Source organism: Cyprinus carpio, chromosome B22 (genome assembly GCF_018340385.1).
Source record: "Cyprinus carpio isolate SPL01 chromosome B22, ASM1834038v1, whole genome shotgun sequence".
Classification (NCBI taxonomy): Eukaryota; Metazoa; Chordata; class Actinopteri; order Cypriniformes; family Cyprinidae; genus Cyprinus; species Cyprinus carpio.
Window position 1 is genome coordinate 28,833,759 of NC_056618.1, and position 24,252 is coordinate 28,858,010.

The 24,252-nt window shown below is 39.5% G+C and overlaps 1 protein-coding gene across 4 annotated transcripts; it reads right to left on the reverse strand.

Moving 5' to 3' along the window:
* Positions 1-4,291: 4,291 nt before the first annotated feature.
* On the reverse strand, positions 4,292-23,305 carry LOC109051180 (beta-1,3-galactosyltransferase 2-like). 4 transcript variants are annotated; one of them, XM_042749634.1, is made up of 5 exons: positions 23,174-23,294; positions 20,306-20,437; positions 19,735-19,834; positions 11,571-11,722; positions 4,292-6,043 (listed from the first exon to the last, which is right to left on the reverse strand). In XM_042749634.1, the coding sequence occupies exons 4-5, from the start codon at positions 11,594-11,596 to the stop codon at positions 4,981-4,983; spliced, it is 1,089 nt and encodes a 362-aa protein (XP_042605568.1). In that variant the 5' UTR covers positions 11,597-11,722; positions 19,735-19,834; positions 20,306-20,437; positions 23,174-23,294; the 3' UTR covers positions 4,292-4,980. The 4 variants fall into 4 exon arrangements, with proteins under 4 accessions (XP_042605568.1, XP_042605570.1, XP_042605567.1 ...); XM_042749636.1 differs by lacking the exon at positions 20,306-20,437 and having other exon boundaries at positions 23,174-23,283; XM_042749633.1 differs by lacking the exons at positions 19,735-19,834; positions 20,306-20,437 and having other exon boundaries at positions 23,174-23,305.
* Positions 23,306-24,252: the final 947 nt, after the last annotated feature.

Below are 24,252 nucleotides of genomic sequence, written 5' to 3' on the forward strand. Positions count from 1 at the left end.
TTAAAAGATTTTCATGATATGTCCCCTTTAAATCAATTTAATGCAACCTTGTTGAATAAAAGTATTATTATTTTAAATCTTACTCTAGACTGCAAGGTGATATATCACATTTTCCACAAAAATTTGATGCTGCACAACTGTTTTCACCACTAATAATAATCAGAAATGTTTTTCGAGCAAATCAGCATATTAGAATGATTTCTGAAGGATCATGTGACACTGGAGACCAGAGTAATTATGCTGAAAATTCAGCTTTGATCACAGAAATAAATTGTTTACTATATATTTGCATAGAAAAGCTATTCTGAATTGTAACTCTATATATATATATAACAGTACAATATACAGTACACCAGGAAAGACGAATTATAATGTAAAGAAGTATGACAGTCATTCATTAATGTTTATGATAATAATAATAATAATAAATGTCTGTATTGTTTATATTTGTATGTTAGTAAGTGGTGTTAAAAATATCTCTAATGAGCTTTTGGGTTTATGGTGTGGTGGTCCGCTCTCTGCCAAAAAGTCCATGGCCACTTTTTAGCCCCAATGTGCCCCTGATTGTACGCACTGTCCATGAGCACACAGCTGATGGTGATGATGACACAGCCACAACATATATTTATAATATATATATATATATATATATATATATATATATATATATATATATATATATATATATACATACAAGCATGATTTATATGAAACAGGTTGTAGATGTTTTAGCACTTGAATTTTAGCGTACATTTCACACCTTCTTTGAAGTCTGTGTGTTGACATACATGTTTAATTAAAGAAATTAATGAAGACCTTTGGGTTAATTTTTTAAAGCTTAAAGTTTTGAAGACTTTGGTGTGATTTATAAACAACACTGAGTTTTTGCTTCTGATGCTTGTTTGTGATGGGGAAAAAGTTTACGAAGAGTCAACAAAGGTGCTGGTTGTTTATGAAAACAAAAATTGCGAAGTTTTTGCCTAGGGCTGCACAATTCATCGAAATTAAATCGCAAAGGCAATAAATCACAATTAGGCAGAAGCTGCGATTGTCATGCGTATCTTTCAGTGAAGCACGGTTCTGTGATCAGCAGTAAATCTCCATCCAAAGCCCAGAGGGCGCTCTCGCGCTGAAAATCCAAATATGCCCAAAAGAAGAAATCCAGGAAATGCAGCTGAATAAACAGAAGATTTAACTGTTTTTATTGATAAAACGTGACTAATAAACACACGACCACGGCAATATACGGTTTATCTGAGTTCTTATTATAATTTTCATCATAAAACAGTATATCTATAAACAGAAGATTTAACTGTTTTTATTGATTCAACTTGACTAATAAACACACGACCACGGCAATATACGGTTTATCTGAGTTCTTATTATAATTTTCATCATAAAAAAGTATATCTATAATGAAAAGCTAATCGACATAGCCTTTATCACTGCTTAGTATACAATAAAATATTGTGTTCCTTAATTGTTCTGTTTAAGAAGCCACATCATCTCACAGAAGGATTTATTTTAAACACTCGACTGATGTTATGAAGTGAATTTGGAGTTAAAATATTTTATTAAATGTGGTATTTTCACGAGCTCTCAGATGGAGTAGCATTTACTACACAGAGCCGTAGTTTACTGAGAAGATAAGCAAACAGCTGTCATTATTGCGAACAATTTCACTGATTTCATAATCCTACAATTATATCATCTGAGATTATGAACGCGATTTTGCATAGAGAACTATGGCTCTGCGTAGTAAACGCTGCTCCATCTGAAAGCAGGTGATGGAGATTTACTGCTAATCACAGAACCAGCTTTACTGACTAAATGCGCATGACAATCACAATTAATCGCGTGCGATTAATCGTGAAGCCCTACTTTTGCCAGATGTAAAATGTAAAGTGACATCAGAAATTTCAAAGGTCCAAACTTAAAACACAAATGCTACTTTTGCAATGTCCTAGTGTGGAGAAATTAAAATTATAAGTTTCAATTCTCAGGACGAGATTTTCCTCACTAGTTTAATTGAGAACACTATTTTCCAAGACTGATTTCTTTTTTTAAAGTTGATCTTATCCAACAAGGGTTCATTCCGTCCATGATTTGTACATTAGCTAAAAGCTGAATAAATAAGCTTTCCATTAATGTATGGTTTGTTAAGATATTTTAAGCAATATTTGGCTGAGATACAACTATTTAAAAATGGAATTGGAAATTGGAATCCTGAGAATCTAAATATTGAGAAAATCGCCTTTAAAGTTGTCCAAATGAAGTTCTTAGCAATGCATAATACTAATCAAAAATACATTTTTGATACATTTACAGTAGCAAATTTACAAAATATCTTCATGAAACATGATCTTTACTTAATATCCTAATGATTTTTGGCATAGAATTATTATTTTTTTTTATATATAATTTTGACCCAAACAATGTACTGTTGGATGTTTTTTTGGATATTGCTGTGTGTATTAAGGTCTTGAGTTTAGGTTGGTGGTAGGGTTTGATTTCGTTCTCTCTTCTGACTGCAGTCTCTCTCAATTTTTTCCCCTTTTTTGAAAGTCGTAAAACACCATCATGGAGTTTTTCTTTTGCTATTTGAGCAAATGGGAATGCAAAAAAAATGTATTTGTGGTACTCTCCCATTCACTGTTCTCGAAGTTGACCCATCTACGATGACTTCTGCTGCTGAGAAACCCAGAAATGTGAAAAAGGTCCATGATCACTATGGTGGTTGTAGTAATCTTTTTTTTTTTTTTGCATATGATCCAAATGTGTGATGCCATTGTTGTTAGATTTTATTGGTCATTTAAATCTTGACAAACAGCTTCTGAGTTTTTGGTCTTTTCCATTCAAGTAGCTACTGTATACAACATTCACCAACTTGACATGAAAAAGATTTCCCTGATAGCACGCGTACATCACTGAGACGTCTATTTGACGTCTGCAAGATGTATTTTTTAGAAAGTTTGGTCATCTGCAATACATCTATAGGACGTCTCCTATCAGATGTCAAATAGACATTTACATGTCTTTAAGATGTTTATGGTTTAGATTGTATGCAAAACTGACATCTTACAGACGTCTGCCAGATGCTTGTACACAGCAGATGCTTTCCAGATCAAGTTATCTTTAACAAACATCTTGCAGATGTACGTGTGCTATCTGGGTTCAGTTAAACCTATTAAATGCTTCAAGTAATCAGTGCTTTATTGTGGCTCATAATTTAATTTATTATGTAAACAGATCGTCTCAATTCACTGACCAAACAGTAATTCATAACCACCAGTAAGTCACCAGCAGGGTGCAGCATTTAAACATAAATGTCTAAAGACATTGCTTTTTCTGACTAAACTAAAAAGTAAAACTCTAACCATCAGTGATCGTTTCCTTGTAGAATATCAACATTTTTTCATACATTTCATGAGTATGCAGGACACATTCCTATGCAAATCACTTAATTCATTTATGCTGGTGTGTCATAAAAGAGGCCCATAGGATGTTGTGTTACTGTGTGACCACTTGATGGAGCTATATACAGTATCTTCAGAAGGGGATCATTACTGAGAAAGCCTGCAGTCTAGTCTTAAGGTGCTGCAGGAATGCAAATAAAGTGGCTAGTGATTATATTTTAGGCTTCAAAACACATAAAGGTTGTGTTGATTTGTAAAGATTATATTGATAAAATGTCTAAGAATCATAAACTTTTGTTGGTCACAGAGTTTATTTCCTGGAGTAATCCCAAAGCCAGTGGAGAAATGCTTTAGATTTTTTGGAGGGAAGCAGGGTGATGAGTTGGCCTGCTGCCCCCTTTAAACAGGAAGTTTTTCTCCCCAAAATTATTAGTTAATGATTAGATGAAATGTCTCATATAATATTTAATCGCTTAGAAATGTAGAACCATGTGTTCATATTACCAGCTGTGTACCTCGTAAAGGTAATCTGATTCATATTTCTTGTATAGCATTGTCAAAACTGGGTGTATCCTGAGTTGCATAATATCCTGTGTGAGAGGCTACAATTGAGAATAGTGCATCACAAAATTTCCTTATAAAAATCTAGCCCAGTTTTATCCAAAGAAAAAATAAATGCAAGGCTGAGATCATTGTTTAAGAATATGAACCTTAAAAGTAAAATGAAACCCACAGTTCACAAACAAAAACAGATGTATACATTTATTTTTATTTTTTTATTTTTATTTTTATTTTTTATGAGTCTGCAGGTTCACTAAATAGGCCTGCTCTCTTTAGACTGGGGAGGCACATGTGAGTAAAATTTTTTACAGAACACTGAACATTGAACATTGATCTAGGAAAACTATTTTTTTTTTTTTTTTCAGCAATACTTAAAGAATAATTAAGTTACGAAACACATAATAACCAATGAAACAATAAAAATTTAAAACAAAGCACATAAATCAAACCCTTGTTCTTGCCAACAGGAATGGTAAATTAATTAGTTTACAGTTTCAATATACAAGGTAAATATGACACCAGTTGACAACCTGCCCCAACAGAGATTTATGGAAAAATACTTTTGCTTTTCAAACACAGTTTAACCTTTCAGTTAAAATTGTTATTATGTGGAATTTATCTTTGTGTATGTATACATATAGTATATACCTTTGTGTTAATTTCATAAAATAATAAATTTAAACTTCAAAGTTGTAACAGAGCCTATGAAAGGTTAATGTAATATTATACAATCATTTTTGTTCTTTTAAAACGTGTTTTTAAAAATTTGTGTTTTTAAAAACGTGTGTCAAGAAGTTCTTCCACAGGAGTGCGTTTTTGGTGAGTGGCTCCTCAGACGATCCCCTGGCCCCGTCTAAACAGAGTCAGCATATCCACACACATATGTCATAGTCCCAATCTCAGCATTCAGACATTTAAAAAATGTTCATTGACTGAGGCCTTAAATAGACTTCTCTTTTAAAACATAAATTTGTTTATTTTTTTTTTTTGTGCTCCAGTACTTTTATGTGGGCCTCTTTACGTCCTTCCAAATGTCTATTAGCTGCTGTGGGGATCCCAGGATTGTTGTGATAACTCTGAGAAAATCTTTTCGATTATATTGTCCCAGAAAGAGTCTAAACTGCGAAGGGTCTGGGGGAGATGAGGGTGCCATGCCCAACTGTTTCAGACAAGCACCCACATATGCATCTTCTATGTTAAATGGCTTTACTTTCTTGGAAGCCTCAACTAATTTTTCTGGCAGGTCATTGGAGAAAACATATCCCATTCCCAGCAGGTATGTGGGGTATTTCCGTTCAGGGTACAATTCCTCTACCACGTACCATTTAGAGTTTTTGTCTCTGATAACAACCTCGTTCCTCATCAAATGGCCTGTGATGTAGTTCTGTCTGGGTGTGTTGGGGGACAATAAGAGGCTCATCAGGTTCTCCACGTTTATGTACATATCAGAATCAACCTTCATAGCATAAGCTGCTTGACGGCAACGAGTGGCCAGCCAGTCCATGATCACCATGGTCTTTATGGTCAGATTGAAGTAGGAGTCCACAAAGTTGCTCTGCAGTAAATCTCTGTGTTGTTGACTCTCTTCCTCCAGCTGCTGTTGAGCTTCAGCTCCTCCAGTCAAACCCACCAAGAACAGAGTCAGCACTGCTTTTCCCTGCACTGAGCTCTCATTCCCCCATGTGCTCCGGATAGCGTTACGAGCGCCCAGCTGATGGGGGGCCACAGGGACCATCAAGACCAGGAATGGATCCTGCTTACATTTATCAGGTTCATCCAGGATGAAATGATAGTTGCTTGGATGAGCCACATGGTGATAGATAGTTGTACCTCTTGGTTGGATTTGTTGATTGGGCAAAGGTGCTAATAAATCCTTTTGGGTAGGATCAGCCAAAGTGCTTTTAATTACCTTATAATGAGTCCGATTCATGATTTTAATCAACCAGGTTTGAGAGTATGCAGTTGTCTCAAAGACATAAGCAACAGCAAACAATAAAAATGCTAATGTGAGCAGCAGAATAAATGTCTTTTTAATGTAACGCATAAATAGACCATCTTGACCCAAACTGCAGAGAAAAAAAGAGAAACGGTTCAAAAATGCATTTCATAGTGAAAAAAAACAGTTAGACCTGTAATTAATTTATTTATTTTTTACTTGAAAAAAAAACAAACAAAAACATTATTTTAATTTTTACATGTATAATTAGTTCCCTTTCAGTCGGTCACTCTCGACGTCACATCGGTGACTGACGAATTGGGATATCGCTTCGATAGACCAATCTACTTCGAGTGTAAACTAAACCAGCCAATGCACATTGGCATGCAATTATTGCATCCAGCTGCCGCTGATCACAGCTTGAGTATAATAAGGCAGCAGGTGCAATGCATACCAGCTTTTCGCTTCGGAGCTGAGTGCTAGTATCATTCTGCTCAAACTGTTTCTAGCTGTGTACTACGAGTTCAGCATGCTCTCGGAAGCTTTGTGTGTTGGTGAGACGGCGCTTCAGCGGTGGTCGTTCCCGAGTCGTGGGTTGTGCACTTCAGGCTACACTACCCCCTGTAGTGTTGCAAGAGGCCAATTCCCCTGTGTGCCTCAGCACTAGAAGCACATTTCCTAAAGAGCAAATTTCTCTAAAAGAGCTTCACGTGTATGGGCATCAACAAACCCCGCAGGGAACCAACCCTCTGGGGACCATCACTCTCTTGCACCTCCGATCCAGTGGAGCAACCCACGGAATGTGCTGGGCCCTCTTCAAAGAGCATACCAGCGGTATACAGTGGGCCTCCCCCCAACCAGATGTTGATCTCAGCATCAGAGGGAGAGCTGTCTGATGGAAGATTCGGCCGTGCTGCCGCCCTCCGGTATGGTGGCAAAGCCTGAATCGGATCCGGAGATGACAGCTATGCCACAAGAAGGTAGGGCTCGAGTGGAAACCTCCACCGCGTCCCGAACCCTCGAGGCGGGATGATTGGTTTCTCGAGGTGGCTCGCGCTGGTTCTCTTCGCCCTGCATCGGTGCCTTTTTTCCCGGAAGTGCATGACCAGCTCACCAGGTTGTGGACGGCACCTTTTACTGCCAGAAACCAGCCGGTGGGCTCCTCCTCCCTCACCAATCTCAACGGCAGTGCAGCGAAGGGGTATTCGGCGATTCCCATAGTGGAGCAGGCGGTAGCGATGCAATTGTGTCCTAAGTCCACCTGGCGGGGAGACCCGGTGCTTCCTTCCCGGGCCTGTAGGCATTCGTCTGGTCTAACCAGCAGTGCCTATATGGCTCGTGGGGAAGCTGCTTCCACCTTACACACTATGGCATTACTGCAGGTGCACCAGGCCAAGGCACTGAAGGACCTGCACGAGGGTGGTCACGATCCGGAAGTTTTGAAAGAACTCCAAACTGCCACTGACCTCGCGCTCTGAGCGACGAAGTTCACCACGAGTTCTCTGGGTTGTGCAATGTTCATGCTTGTGGTCCAGGAGCGCCATCTCTGGCTAAGCTTGGTTGAAATGAGGGACTAGATCGGTTTCTTAATGTCCCTGTGTCCCAGACCGGCCTCTTCAGCGACACGGTTGAGAACCTGGTCCAGCAGTTCTCGGCTGCACAGGAGCAGTCCAACCTTCTGCCCAGCGGGCAGCTGCTGCCTGGCGGTGAGCGGAAGAGCAAGAGGCCCTGGGACGGGCGACCCAGAGAGAGGTTGCTGCTTTTTAAAGGATGGTGAAGGCACCTCTCCCTCCCCTGGAGGAGGAACGGGTGGAGAATCTGGAAATCTCAACGAGAGAGAGGTTTTCTCTATCTCTGAGTCCCAGGAGGGCATGGAGAGTTGCGGACGGCCAAGCACTGGACCTCACTCATCCTCCTCCTTCGCCAGATGGCAGCAGTGGGTGGTTCGAGAGCGTCTACAAAGACCCTACTCACACACCCTCTGCCAACCTGTGGAACCAGGTGAGCCTTGCACCCCACACTCACACCCCTCTCCGGCCCGCTCACAAGCCGCCCAAGTTGGGTCCCTGTGTTCCACCTCGCTGCCCCACTGCGGGTACAGTTGTGGTTCCGCTGGTCCCACTTATACGGTTTCTAGGCGCCTGGTCAGCGCTAACCAACTCATCTCGCTGGCTTCTGCAGACCATCAGCCTCGGCAATGCAATTCAGTTTGACCGGCATTCCCCCAAGTTCAGTGGTATCTGCTTCACTACAGTGAAAGTGGCCGATGCCCCTGTTCTACGGGTAGAGATTGCAGTCATACTGGCAAAGGATGTGATAGAGCCGGTCCCTCCAGCCGATATGACGGCGGGGTTTTACAGTCCTTACTTCATTGTACCCAAGAAAGGCGGTGGGTTACGGCCAATCTTGGATCTGCGCGTTTTAAACTGGGCACTTCATCGGCTACCGTTCAAGATGTTGACACAGAAACGCATCTTCAGGTGCATCCGTGCCCAAAGTTGGTTTGCAGCGTTCGACCTGAAGGATGCATACTTTCATGTGTCGACCCTTCCGTGCCACAGACCTTTTCTGCGGTTTGCGTTCGTAGGACGGACATATCAGTACAAGGTACCTTCGGGGCAGGACCTTGTCTCCCTGTCTCCGCGTGTCTTAACAAAAGTCATAGAGGCGGCTCTTGTTCCCATCAGAGAATATGGTGTTCACATCCTCAACTATCTTGACGATTGGCTTATACTAGCAGAGCATCGGGATCAGTTGTGCGAGCACAGGGACCTGGTGCCCCGGCACCTCAGCCTGTTGGGCCTTCGGGTCAACTGGGAAAAGAGCAAATTCTCCCTGATGCAGAATATCTCTTTTCTCGGTATGAAGTTGGATTTGGTCGAACAGACAGTGCGCCTCACAGAGGAATGTGCGTGGTAGGTGCTAGCCTGCTTGAATACATTCAAGGGCAGGACAGCGGTCCCACTGAAACTTTTTCAGAGGCTCCTGGGGCACTTACACTGCTCAGCCTGTTACATATGAGACCGCTCTAGCACTGGCTTTATGGCCGAGTCCCAAGGTAGGCGTGGAAGTGCAGCACTCACCGGGTCCAAGTTACACCGGCTTGTCACCAAACCTTCACCCTGTGGTCAGATCATGCATTCCTCCGGGCAGGGGTGATCTCCAGGCATGATGTGGTTTACACGGATGCCTCCACCACTGGCTGGGGGCCACATATAACAGGCATGCATTTTCAGGGTTTTGGACGGGCCCGCAGCTGCATTGGCACATCAATTGCCTAGAGTTGTTAGCAGTACGCCTTGCCTTGAACCATCTCAGAGTGCGCTTACGAGGCAAGCACATGCTGGTCCGCATGGACAACACTGCGACCATTGCATACATCAACCGACAATGTGGTCTGTGCTCCCGTCGCATGTCACAACTCACCCGCCACCTCATCCTTCAGAGTCGGAAGGTTCTGAGGTCACTTCATGCTGTTCACATTCCGGGCCTGCTCAACCGTACAGCCGACGAGCTGTCTCGAGCAATGTTCCCGGGAGAATGGGGACTCCATCCCTAGATGGTCCAGCTGATTTGGAGACATTTCAGAGCTCCTCAGGTAGACTTGTTTGCTTCTCCAGAGACCTCTCTCTGCCAGTTGTTCTACTCCCTGACCGAGGGAACACTCGGCACAGACGCACTGGCACACAGCCGGCTGGTCTACGCAAATATGCATTTCCCCCAGTGAGCTTTCTCACACAGACACTGTGCAAAGTCTAGAAGGACGAGGAGCGAGTCTTGCTAGTGGTGCCCACTCGGACCTGGTTCCACCAACTAGTGCTCCTGGCGACAGCCCCTCCTTGGCTGATTCATCTGAGGAAGGATCTACTGACTCAGAGACGGGGCACCATGTGTCACCCAGGAGGTTCTAGGTGACCTACCCCAGAAGGTAGTGAACACCATCACCATCACTTCGGCGAAAGCACCGTCTACGAGACACACTTACACTTTGAAGTGGAACCAGTTCGTCGAGTTGTATTCTTCTTGCCGAGAAGACCCCCGAAGATGCCTGATTGTGGTCGTGCTTTCCTTTCTGCAGCAAGGGCTGGAGCGAAGGCTGTCTCCCTCCACCCTCAAAGTCCAGGTTGCTGCTATTGCTATGTACCATAACCCCGTTAATGGGAAGTCTTTAGGTAAGCATGACCTCGTCATCAGGTTCCTTAGAGGGGCCAGGAGGTTAAATTGTTCCCGGCCCCCATCTATACCCTTTTGGGACCTGACTCTAGTGCTAAAATAACTACAGCAGGGCCCATTCAAGCCTTTGCATTCAGTTGAGCTAAAGTTCCTTTCATTGAAAACTCTTCTCCTGCTTGCACTGGCCTCCATCAAGAGGGTAGGGGACCTGCACGCATTTTCAGTCGACGATTCGTGCCTAGAGTTTGGGCCGGCTGACTCCCAGGTAATTTTGAGGCCCCACACTGGCTACATGCGCAAGGTTCTCACTACACCCTTCAAAGACCAAGTGGTGAACCTGCAAGCACTGCCCCTGGAGGAGGCAGACCCAGCCCTGGCTTTGCTCTGTCCCTTCCAAGCATTGAGGTGCTACGTAGACCGGACACAAAGCTTCAGGACCTCAGACCAGCTCTAAGCAGAGGATGGCCCACTGGATTGTGGATGCCATCACCCTGGCTTATCAGGCACAGGGTGTGCCCTGCCCGTTCAGGTTGTGAGCTCACTCAACTAAAAGTGTTGCATCCTCCTGGGCGCTGGCACATGGCACCTCGCTGACAGATATTTGTAGAGGTGTGGGCTGGGCAACCCCTAACACATTCGCTAGATTCTATTGCCTTCGTGTAGAGCCGGTATCCTCCTGTGTTCTCACCTCAAACGGGTAGTGGCATCGAGAGGCCCCGGTTAGTGTCGGCTTGCGAAAAAATTGCTTTAAAGTGGCCATTCTGTCGACCCTGTTGAGGTCCTCCATCACCCTCGGCAGCCGGACGTAGCGGAATGTCCAGCACCTAGGCCTTCATGATGAACCCGTGAGAACCGTGGAAGGCTGGGTTCCATATTGAAACCTAAGCGGTACTAGTATGTGTATGGTCCACACCTAAATGGATGCTATATGTGTATTTGCTTCCGAAAACTCCTTCGGGAAGGATGGGGCTACCGCAGCGTCCCTGTTCCAAGCGAAATGGGTACGTTTCCCAGTGTTATCCAAACTCACCCAGTGAGGTAGTACTTTAGCACTGAGCACTGGTAGGGGCAGCACCCATGGCGCTTTGGTAGGGATCCCAATTCGTCGTTGTACCACCGCTGAGCAGCCGGGTCACCGGTTCAGCTCCTCAACGAAAACCTGGTATGCATTGCACCTGCTGCCTTATTATACTCAGGCTGTGATCAGCAGCAGCTGGATGCAATAATTGCATGCCAATGTGCATTGGCTTGTTTAGTTTACACTCAAAGTAGATTGGTTTATCGAAGCGATATCCCATTTTTACATCTGATCACCTTCTAATTAAAGCAGATATGTCCAGTATTAGCACAGATAATTGTTCTAATTTGATTTCAGTCAGATTAATTTCAAAGCACATCAAGTTACTAAGACTGTAATAAGGTTTTGTACGTAAATAACACAAATAACATGAAGCAAAAAAATAATAAAGGAAGAAATTGCTTACCTTTGCCAAAAGTTTTTAGTAGCCATTCTGTGGAGTTCAGCTATAATCTTGCTGCTTCACGTATTCCCTGCTGAAAAACGTGTCTCTCATACCTAGCAACAGGTTAACTAGAGGTGGAGCTGGAAAGCAATTTATTTTGCTCCTGTGATACCCTAGTAAAAAAAAAAGTATACTTTGTTGTATTTGTAATATTCCCTGTTTTAATAGTACATTGAAAATGTAATAAATGAATGTACTATCTTTACATATAAAAAGTATTTTAGCATTATGCTTTTGCCTATTTTCACAATACAACTTTTAACACACTTTAAAACTATTGTAATTTAGTATATTTGAAGAGTTTGGCTCCAAAACGCGATAAACGCCATTAAAAAAAATAAATAAATTAAATCAGTTTCTGCCAAAATCAGTATTGTTTCTGATCGAGTGGCCCATTGTGGCGGCGGGGTTATGGTATGGGCAGGCGTATGTTATGGACAACGAACACAGGTCCATTTTATTGATGGCATTTTGAATGCACAGAGATACTGTGATGAGATTCTGAGGCCCATTGTTGTGCCATTCATCCACGACCATCACCTCATGTTGCAGCATGTTAATGCACGGCCCCATGCTGCAAGGATCTGTACACAATTCCTGGAAGCTGAAAACATCCCAGTTCTTGCATGACCAGCATACTCACCGGGGTAATGTTTGGGATGCTCTGGATCGGTGTATCCAGTTCCTGCCAATATCCAGCAACTTCACACAGCCATTGAAGAGGAGTGGACCAACATTCCACAGGCCACAATCAACAGATGTGTTGCACTGCGTGAGGCAAATGGTGGTCACACCAGATACTAACTGGTTTTCGGACCCCCAAATACAGTAAAACTGCACATTTTAGAGTGGTCTTTTATTGTGGCCGGCCTAAGGCACACCTGTGCAATAATCATGCAGTCTAATCAGCATCTTGATATGCCACACCTGTGAGGTGGATGGATTATCTCGGCAAAGGAGAAGTGCTCACTAACACAGATTTAGACAGATTTGTGAACAATATTTGAGAGAAATAGGCCTTTTGTATACATTGAAAAAGTTTTAGATCTTTGAGTTCAGCTCATGAAAAATGGGGGCAAAAACAAAAGTGTTGCGTTTATAATTTTATTCAGTGTATATTTTACTGAAAAAAAAAAATCCTTTCAATTTACTACATTTTTTTTTAAGGAAAGTGGTTGCAATCAATTTATTTTAGCTACATTTAAATAAACAAATTTAGTTGACTTTCAAAATTTTGTTTGATTTAAATGTAGCTAAAATAAATTGTTTGCACTTACCTTAAAAAACAAATTTCATTGTACATAAGTCTTTCATATTAAGCCTACAATAAGCTTTTTTTTTTATGAAATAATTTTTACATATGGCAAAATATATATTTTTAGTGTATTTCAAAGATTCAAAAACCGCGGCCATTTTCTAGTCAGTCCCATGACGTCAGCCCGTCCAATCACAGCTGAGCTGAGCTCACTCAAAGAGTCACGAAAAACAACAGGTAAGCATTTCAAGCTTCTTTATTCCTATTTAAAGAGCTTTTGAACATTTATGATTTATTGTCTTATCTTATTATTTGAAGATTAACCAGTTCAGCAATGCTATTAGCTAGCAAAGAGGAACTAACACGACATGACATTAGTTATCAATGTCAAGTGTTAAATATGCAGTGTTTTACACCACAGTTTGTCAGTGGGAAAATAAAAAATATGTTTTGTGCTTTTCTCAGTCGGACACAGACAAACAAGTCCAGTGATTTTTTTGTATTTTAAACCAGAAAGATGACTGACAGAGAGCCATGGAGAAAATAAAGCAACAGGTAAGAAAAACCCACCCGTTTACTATATTACAATAACTCTTAATATATATATATATTTTTTTTTATCATCGCTATTTATGATTCGCTTCATCAGTTTCATCTAGCATATCCATGTGATGTTAATTAAGTTTACTAATGTAGCCGAAGCCCCAGTAAACAAAGCAGCTCGAGGAGCATTTATGGCGGTTTTGCTGACGTTATTTACCATTTCAGACTGATATTTGTGCCTCGCGTTTTTTAATAAATTTACATTTTACATATGTTTATTTAAATCATGTTTTCAAAGCAAAGGCAGCGTGGAGTGCTGGGATGTCATCACTTTCTGAAAGGTTTTTTTAAAATATATTTCTTCATTTTTGGATGAATTACTATTTTTCCAAATGTACCAACACAAATGGGTCTTCTGAAGCAGTACAATATTTTAGAATGAAATTTAAATCCGAACATTGATCATACACAGCCCAGACAAATACTGGTTCTTTCACACCACATGAATGACATCATGATATCCAAATATCAGTGATGTTTGATGTAATGTAGTGTTCCACCATTTTTGATTCAGACTGTATTGGCAGAATGAATAACATTAAATTTCAGTTTGCCTTTAATTCAGCGTCATTATGCTTCAGAATTATACGAGTTGGGTCTTGAAGTTATAGTAGACTTTCTTAATATGCAGGGATGCACCGGTATCGGGCCGGTATTCGCGCACTTCATCTTTGATGTTCACTCACTTAGCACACACATTTGGATTAAAACTAAATTGTAAAAAAAGACAATTTATAGGGGCATTCACTAAAAACATCATTTATTTTCAACCTTAGGCATACATGACTTTCTGGTGAAAGTGAATCTAGCAGCCTGTGTGTAATGTGCTAGGCAGCACGTTACTACTGTCCCTCTCGTTCTGCAACAGTACAAATACATGCACGCGTTGCGTGTGTTTTGCTTGCTTGAGTGTTTCTGCATTATATGAGTGGCTTTGGAATATAAATAGCAGCACGTTTCAGATAAAAAGAAAAAACAAAACACGACTTCTATTTGTGAAAAATATCACAGGACATTTATAACGAGTGGTTCCCTGCATTATTACAGCAAAGCGCGTGATTACAGTACTAAGCCGCTGCAATGCAGCAGCTCTAGTGCTATTAAATTACAGATGATGAACCATAGAGCAAAAAAATTAACAAAGAAAGTAACAACAACTTGTAAAATATATTTTAATGGGCATAATTAAGTGTGAAAATAACCGAAGGATATACAGTCAAACCAAAAAATATTCAGAGACCAGATATAATTTTTTATATTTTTTTTACTAGTGGGTGCAGTACACTATAGTTAATTTATGTAAGTGAGGATAGAAAAATAAAGTAAACTGTGACAAATTCTACCCAAAAATTCTTCATACAGTGGACTACCAGTAAAAATGATACAAATTTGGGACCAAAAATTATTCAGACCATGTCTGGGGAAAGTTCAGGTTTGCATGAACCTGGATGACAGCATGCCTAGGAGACTACAGGCAGTCATTAAGGCTAAGGGTTGCCCAACTAAGTATTGATAGTTGTGTAAATACTGTCATACTAACAGCTGTCTGAATAATTTTTGGTTGATTGTAATCCATTACATACCTTTCTATCAAAGTTACCTAACATTATCAAGAGTAGTTTGTTCTGACACAGTTTAACTATGAGTTCTTGTCATATTTTATAACCATCTTCTAAACTATAGAGAATAAACTGTGATAATGTGAAATGTTTGTCTGAAAAATTTGTGGTTTGACTGTATCTATTTAACAAATTAAGTTAACCAGCTAACATTATACATACTCTTTTGGTTTCTGTACCCAATAATTTTTTTTTTTTTCAAATGCAATAAATCAGTATCGATAGAGTATCAGTACTCGGTATGGTCAAGTACCAAAAATAAAAGTATCGTATTGGGCGAGTACTGGAAAAAGTGGTATCGGTGCATCCCTATTAATATGGATTACAAAAAAAGTCTTTTGTGTTATATTTCCACTTGCACTTATCATTGACAATGATTCTCATTATCGATTAATATAGTTTGCCCACAGTGCACGTCCAACTTGAAATCTTTACTGATTGAGTGCCGGCGTGGCAGGCACGCGCATTATACAGACAGAGTAGAGAGGGAGACACTATTCAGCACACAAAACATTCACTGTGCTGAAATATTTGTTGCTGAACATTAAATTTATGTTTAAAAGTCAATATGCAGTGCAAGTAATTTATGAGAGTACTAGAAACTGAAGGTACAGCAGCGTGTAATTGTCTGAATATAAATGTCAGACGCTCTTACAGGATAAAGAAATGACAATAAGAGAAGACTGACTGTGATCAAAGTACATGCGTGGCGTGTTCCTACAGAACTTTACTGTGGTTTTATTTGTCTTAATTATCTTTGTTATTTAAATTTTTGATCTAGAGATTTAAAGTATATTGCCTACAGTGATTAACATTCATTAAAACAAATGTAAGGTTTTTAACCAATTTTGTAAGGTTTGTGCCACTGCTGCTCTTAACTAACGGTATTGGCAATTACCAAAATCATTTTTTAGCTTTCTGTATTGGTTAGTCCTCCAATATGCACAGGGCTGGGAAGGTTACTTTTAAAATGTATTTCACTACAGGTTACAAAATACAAGCTTTAAAAAGTAATCAGTAATGTATTTCGTTAGATTACTCAGGTTTAGTAACTTAATCTAAATACTTTAGAATACTTTGAAATACTTAAGCTATGAAACACACAAAGGAACATATTAACTGGATGTCTTGTTTTTATGCTTCCCAACTCTAAATAAAAGTCATAAGATTTGTGTTTTCTTTGCATTTTATTTAAAAAAAAAAACAGTTTTCCACAGAATTTCTATGAACAACAAAAAATGTTATGTCATTTAAATATTCGAATCAATAGAAATTCGATTTGAATACAATGAATTAAATTGAATTGAGTCAAAATTGACAGCGCTCGTTTCCCACAGATGCAAGCAATGTCTTTATAGTTCAGTATTTAACAATGCTTTTGGTAAACACACCTCAGATCTATCCAGTTTGTGAACCATTGGTTTCCACACTGGTTTTGTTAAACAAAATAAATGATTCTTTTAAAAGATTGACTCAAAAGAATCATCTGTTCACGAATCGGATAATGAACTTGCGTTACCGTGCCAAAGATTATCTATTCTTGAACATTTCGAATGAATAAAGACTTCAAGTTAATCTGTAAAGCACACAAAGCTATCGTTTGACTTTATAAACTTTTATTTCGTATGTATCTGTTAACTGAATGCAAAGTGTGAAATCTAGGAGAATTTTTGTGTCGTGATGATGACCTTGTAGGCTATGCACGCTCACTAGGAGTTGCTAAATCTCACTAGGAGTTGCTGTATTTTTTTTTTTTTTTTTGTATTTTTTGTTTTTGTTGAGTTATTTGTTTGAATGCTCAGTCTGTTTACGTAAGTATTAAATTAAGAAATTAAGTAATTGATAATAATGAAAAGTAATCACTTTGGTAATCTAAAATACTTTTTGGATGTAACTGTAATCTGATTACCCCTTGTTTCAAATGTAATTATAACGAAATACAGTTACTCATCTTTTGTATTTTAAATACGTAACGCCGTTACATGCATTTCGTTACTCCCCAGCCCTGAATATGCATAAGCTCTTCAGTGGTAGGCTATCTCTAATGCTATAATATAATTATTGATGTTATCTATGAAAGAAAGGCTGAAAAAATGGTCAAGTGCTTTCCCCCGGTTTCACAGACAAGGCTTAAGCTAGTCCCAGACTAAAATACATGTTTGTGCTATCTCAACTGAAAATATCTTGCTCTGACATATCTTAAAATATCTCAGTGTCATTGTTCTGTGTAAAGATGCACACCTGTAATGTTTTCTTCTATGGCATTTTTGTAAAAGTTGCTTAAAAATCTTAATTTTACTAAGGCCTAGTCCTGGTTTAAGATAAGACCCGTTTGTGAAACTGGCCTTCATGTTTTTTTATTTTTTTTTTATTCAGATATCCAATTAGTCAAAAAGTACATAATGCCAGCAGGCATGCAAGCTGTTATTAAAGGCAAAGGAGGCCAATTTTGTTATTATGTGAATAAATATTATTTAGTTGGTTCAGGGTTTTTTTGCCCAATAAATGACAAAATTGTGGGTGGGGGGGTGTTTATCCGATAAACCTTTTGAGCGGTACGGTCCCACATATGGGATTCTTATTTCCGTGCCCCTGGGAGTATGGTCCCACATATGGGATTTAGAATGTTCGGTGATGTCGCATAACTGCCAAATTCAAACTGCGTTTTCGCGCGCTGGCTGGCGCTGAGCCAGAGACAGACGTGCACTGCTCTTGTCATATTATCACAACTATGCAGTATTATTAACCACATAATGCATATTTTAGGTTTCAGACATTTAAATACACATAAATACTAGTAAAACAATACATTTAGAGTTTAAAAAATACACTCATATGTCTATGGAAGCAACAATAATAATCAATTCAAATTTAATTTGCAGATGTTTTTTTATTGATATCAGATACAAATATTGTAAGTAACTATAAAGTTCACTCTATTCTTCACCCAGTTCACCCACCACTTATTACTTGTATTTCGGGAGAAATTGATGAATTCACATGCTGTAAATCTGACTGACAGGATTTTCTGCACTGCAGCGCGAACAAACATGGCGGCGCCCATCTCACATTACAGATCATTTAGAAAGGTTTTTAAACAACAAAACACACTCATTTACACATATTTATGATTTGGAATATCAGATTGTTCATAACATGGTATGCAAGTTTATGAATATTTGAAATTAAAAAAGGAAAAACGAAATAAAAGGGATCCATCTGTCATACAGTGTTATTGTAGACGCTGTGTGTCACATGACAAGCCTGACGCGTCACCATGGAAACAGTAAGGGGAACGTTCTAAAATAACGGTCATCTTAAAAAAAAAAACTCACTCTGGGGGGACCGCTAGAATATTTTAAACTCACCACTGAAAAGGTTAATTGATTATCAAAATAATCATTAGTTGCAGCCCTACACGAGGGAACCCACTGGATGTTTTGATTGTCTTTGAAGATGAAGAGGTGATGTAAACCAAGTCTAGGGTTTGCTATGACCCCAACACCTAATTCCCCCTCACCATCATCACTTCATTAAGTTAAGTACATTTGATATTAAATCATTTAATAGTGTTTCTTAGTCACTTTGGTAATTTTTCAGATCACAGTTGAAATTCTTAAAACTATTGTTCAACTATCATCTATGCAGGATGTTCAAGTGGTGTGTGTTTGAAGGCTGGTATCTGGATCCTGACACTTCTGTCTGAAGTTATTGACAAGTATCATTTCACGAGTTCACGCTTGCATATAATTAGCTGAAGTATGGTAATGCATATTTGGCGTGCTGTCCGGGGAAGGGCCCGAGCTCTGGAAAACCTAGAGTACCCCCGTATAAGTGTAATATGAACTTGAAGTGAGGAGATGGGGCGGAGGAGGGATGCTGATAAACCGTCAATGAATAGAGGTAAGTAAGCTGTATTTATATCATTGTGTTGATTAACTTGAGTGCGCTCCACCTGTGCTAATTAGGCTAAGTATCTTACGCGCTCCTCCCGAACCTTGTTAATAAAACAATTTCAAGTTCACGCTTACATATAATTAACTGAAGTATGGTAATGCATATTTGGTGTGCTGTCCGGGGAAGAGCCCCGAGCTCGTGAAAAGCCCGAACCTAGAGTACCCCCCAAAGCAATTGAGCAAAATCACGCTTACATATAATTAGCTGAAGTATTAGCCGAGAGAGCTCGGACAGCATTTGGCAGGAGGTCGAGACTCTTGGCGTCAGACGGCTGAGCCTTGCCAACCGTCAAATAGTTGGACAGAAGAGGCAAGGTTTGCAATTACTTTGCGTAATTGTTTAACAAATCCAATAAGCTGCTTCCGATAACATATCAGAAAATCTTGGTGCAGCTTTGCATTCGAAAGTTAAGCGTGCAAAAAAAAAAAATAGAATTTCCTGTGCCAGTGTACCCCAAATAAGTGCCATGAATCTGGATGCATAGGCATAACTTTGAAAGCTGAGGTGATGTCGACTTTTGTGAGCCAAGTACTAAGACCCATGAATTAATTTTTTTCCCTCTCTTTCTTCATATTGATTGCATGATCATGTCCTACAGTTGAGAGAGAGAATTCATCAAGAGCAATCGAGGTGATTATGCTTGAAAACGGCGAGTTATGCGGAGCTGACAGATCGATTAGGAGTTTCTTACCCCAGAATTTTCCAAGTAGCCACTCCAATGGGCTAATGCAAAATTGAGAAGGCGGGGCATCGAAAGGGCTGATCATGTATCCTTGTTTAATTCACGCCGCCTATGGGGGAAAGCTGAACAGATTATTTCAGTGAAATAGCTGAAAGTAATGAAAAACTCTTTGATGTCCACATTCAATGATTTATGATTGCTGTAGCATTTCTGTCGTAAAGAATTGTCCAAATATTAAAGATTAAGCGTACATTTGAATTAAATGTTGTTTAGCCAAACGATGATTAGATTGCACAGTGACATGTAGAAACAATCGTCGGGCTCTTTGAAGGCTCTTTTGATATAATGCGCATGTACATTATATTGTTTAAAATGCATTATGTTAAGTTTTGTTCAATAGAACAGTATCATTAATTGCTTTTCATACTTCATTTAAACCAATCACCACGGCCTCATTGCTATTATATATGTATTTTAGGTCATTTTAAAGGCTATTGTTTGATTAGGTCTATTTTCCTACCATCAATATAAATTATAATTATCCGATTAATCAACAATATACCACAGAAAACTCTGTTACCCAATTAATCGTTAGTGATGGTCTTAGATGAGGGATCTATGTCCGCACTTGCCAGGATTTGTGCCTGGATGTTGTGAACCATTGGAGGTGGCTCCAAGGCAACAGCATTTGGTGGAACGTGCAGTGATGTTGCTATAAAAAGAGAATATTGTGATTTTAAATGAAGTAGAGAGCTGTGAGGGAGAGGAGCAGGGGCTGCGATTGTCAGGGGAGGCAGCCTCATGCTTAATATCGAACTCTGGGGTTTGAGGTGGGAAACTGAGAGAAGCGCAAGAAAAATGGAGGAAAAGAAAGAAATGTGTTGGTCTGTGTTGTGAGCGGAGGCAGCCTCACGCTAGTGTCTGCTTTGGGAGCCGGAGGCCACTGAAAAGGAAAAAGGGGTTATTAGTAGCAGGAGGAAAAAGACCGCAATGTGTGGGCCTGTGCTATAAGCAGAGGCAGCCTCACGCTTGCTTCAGCTGCAGGCCACAGGAAAGGGTGGTTTGTGACATTGACGTGAAATGCCGAAATGCCAGAGTTGCCTGCAGTGTTGCCAATTTAGTCATTTTTTGTTTAGATTTAGCAATTTCTTAGACTACCCTAGCAGCTTGTTTTCCCAAAGCACATAGCAACAAATGTACTTTTTTATATAAATAATATAGCAACTTTTAAAAGTCATTAGATGTTAAAAAGACATACATTTTCCTCTTAACCACACAAAGAAGAAAGTATTGAAAATTGGCTAGAGACTTGGAGAGAGGTGTCTAGTAATACTCGCGTCACATGTGAATTAGATTGCTAGTTGCACTTGATCAATAATTTTTTCCTTTATGATAAACCTTATTTGTGAGTTTGTGCCTATAATCGTTAATCATTTAGGTACATAGTTACTCGCAAATCAATCTTCAATATTTTTTTCCTTTATGATAAACCTTAGTTGTGAGTTTGTGCCTATAATCGTTAATCATTTAGGTACATAGTTACTCGCAAATCAATCTTTTTCATCCTTTTATCTGAGTGGTGTGGAATTTATAATACAGGAAAAATTGCTAGCGAAAATTAATTTCTGAAAATCTGAGTAATTTCTTTGTATTCTACGCCGTTTGCGACGTGGCTAAAAATTACATCAACATCCTTTTGTGTCACAATGTCGTTTAACAACTTTCAGCAACAAACGACCTGCCTTTTAGTGACTTTATCTAAAAATTAATTTGCAACACGACCTGTGCCGCTAGTCGAAGAGGGAAGCGAGTGAGGCTTTGCTGTGGTGAGATCAGGGGCACAGCCCAAGCTCATTGGAAGCCTACCGCTGCGACCCAGTGCTTAAGGAGACCCGGGTCTTGTGCACCGCGGGGCAATGGTGGTGTCGAGCGAGGCGAGTTCGGGGCCTTGCGAGCTTTGCTCGAAATATTGTCCGTACTGCTGGAGTGGATTTAGGAGTGAGGTTTGGCTGATTGCTGGGAGATGAATAACTTAGATCATACAGATCTGCTTTGTTTACCCTTCGCGAGGACGAAGCTTCAGAATTAATCAGCAATTGCCACAGGCTTAAATACAGTCAACTTTTCGATTGGAGGAATTGTAGGCACACCCGAAAGATAAGAGGATGCCAGGGAAAATTGGAAGTGACGCCGGTAGAGGCGAGATTAAGCCTCGGCGTTGTGGAGAGCGTGTGGCTGGTCGAGCAGAGCAGTGGCCGCAATGAAGCCTGGAGCTCGGCGGCGGTGTCTGGCAGAGAAGGAGCGATCCTGGGGCCGACAGATTGGCCAGAGAACCGAAAAATCCCCAGTATAGACCTCGTCGTCTAAATTGGAGAAGCTGAGTCTGACATATAATGGCAAAAGGTGCAAACTGAATGCTGATAAACCGTCAATGAATAGAGCTAAGTAAGCTGTATTTATACCATGGTGTTGATTAACTTGAGTGCGCTCCACCTGTGCTAATTAGGCTGACGCGATCCTCCCGAACCTTGTTAATGAAACATCATTTAACAAAACTGAATATTATGTGGCTTTTAACATGGTTCTGAATTCGATTTTTCTGTTTTTTTTTTTTTTTTACTTGAATATTGAACATTTTAAATTTAACACAATAGATTTTTTTATGGCATTTTTTTTTTTATTATTATACATGTATTTTCAAACAGCGGATTTTTTTTGTTCTGAATTGTTAGACTGCAAATATCCAGTTTTTTTTAAAAAAACAGCTTCAAGTTTTCAAGATGAAGAAGAAATTTGGAACATCATATTCAATATTCAAAATTCAATTAGCAGAAATTCAGATCATACAAAAAGTAGGTCAGAGGTTATCGACAGGGAAGAGTACATGATCTCCGAAACGTCAAATGAAGCATTTACGGTGACCGGAGCAGACATGTTCGGTTCACTTAGGCTAGTTTTGTGGCCACAATATTAATTTGTGGAAACGTGATAATATGTCGTGGCCATGAGATATTTATTTTTTGGGAGTGTCATATTAACTCGTGGGAATGTGATAATATGCTGTGGCCATGAGATCATTTTGTGGAGATAATCATATGGAAATGATGACATGCAGGAATTGCTGCGCGGCTGCCGCTTCCTCTCATAGTGCAAGTGTTTTGTGCGGTCTCGGGGCAGACATTGCCATAGTTACAAACAACAAGGTCACATTTGATTTTACTAAAAATAAATGAAACATCTGAAGCCATCTGAATATATAAAAGTAAATTCACAAATGAACTGGTTCAAGGATAAAAAGTGCAGGTGTCAAAAAGGACACATTAAGAGAGTCTACAAAACGGAAAAGCAAAAACACAAGACACGCAGACAAGTATAAAGCGAAACGTAAATCTGCCACTGTGCAGCAGTTAACTGTAAGTTAAACAAATACAAGTTCAGTATGGATTACCTTTCGTGCCTGGATCTGCTTTATCTGTCATCTCCACGGCTGATTACAAGCGACTGTTCTCAAAAATACAACTGCAAAAGACATCAACCAACAGCAGCTGGACTACGTGTCCAAAACGGAAGGCATGCATTGTTTGAATGCGAATGGCAGGGGAAATAGCCTTGGACTGTTATGCTATAAAAATAAACCTGGACATGTGCCCAAAATCACAAACAGTCCCAAAGTGGAGGCAGAATTGGAGAAAACTAAATTTTAACAAAGGTAGAAAGGAGTGAATGGGCACAAATACCAGCAAATTGACTACCATAAACCTTAGTAAATCATGTTGCGTGATTTATTTAAATACTCTTGTCCCATAAATTATGAACAAGACTTTGTAACAGAGCATAATAGGACCCCTTTAATGAAAATTAACATTTGATTAATTATTTTGTCAACTGTGTTATGGACAAATGCTTTGTCAAATGAAACATGAATGAAGTACCACATGTTTTTGTTTGAAGGTTTTTGAGTCTATTAACCAGAGTTTTTGAGGTTATCTGTCTAACTGATTTGAAAATATCAATTTGGGGCTTCATAATGGGCATACTGTGGGATGCTGTCATGAAGGATGAAACTTTTCTTCAACATAAATCCACAGTATGCTGAATTTAGTGTTATTCACCATCCTTACCAAAGACATCTATCTCCAGAGATATCCCCATCTTTTTTTGATGGTTTAGTTCACATTTAAGAGATTTATGACATAAAAGCAGACATAACACAGTTGACAAAGTAACACAGTTGACAGGAAAGTATGAACTGAGTATCCATAAAGCATTTTAAACACACACATTATAATAATATATAACATTAATGAATTTATTATATTATTTTAAAGGTAAATGTGAAGTTTTATAATGCATCATGACACTTCAAGTTTTAAGGACTTATACAATAACATAATAACACTTTATCAGTCATGACTAAGCAGAAACAGATATATATATATAATATATATATATATATATATATATATATATATATATATATATATATATATATATATATGACTAAGCAGAAACAGCAAATTTATAATA

Bases quoted from the DNA above. Each gene is read 5' to 3' on its own strand.
- LOC109051180 (XM_042749633.1), bottom strand. From the start codon at position 11,596: ATGGCTACTAAAAACTTTTGGCAAAG. The intron at 6,044-11,570 runs GTAAGCAATTTC...TTTTCTCTGCAG, and splicing joins ACTAAAAACTTTTGGCAAAG to TTTGGGTCAAGATGGTCTAT.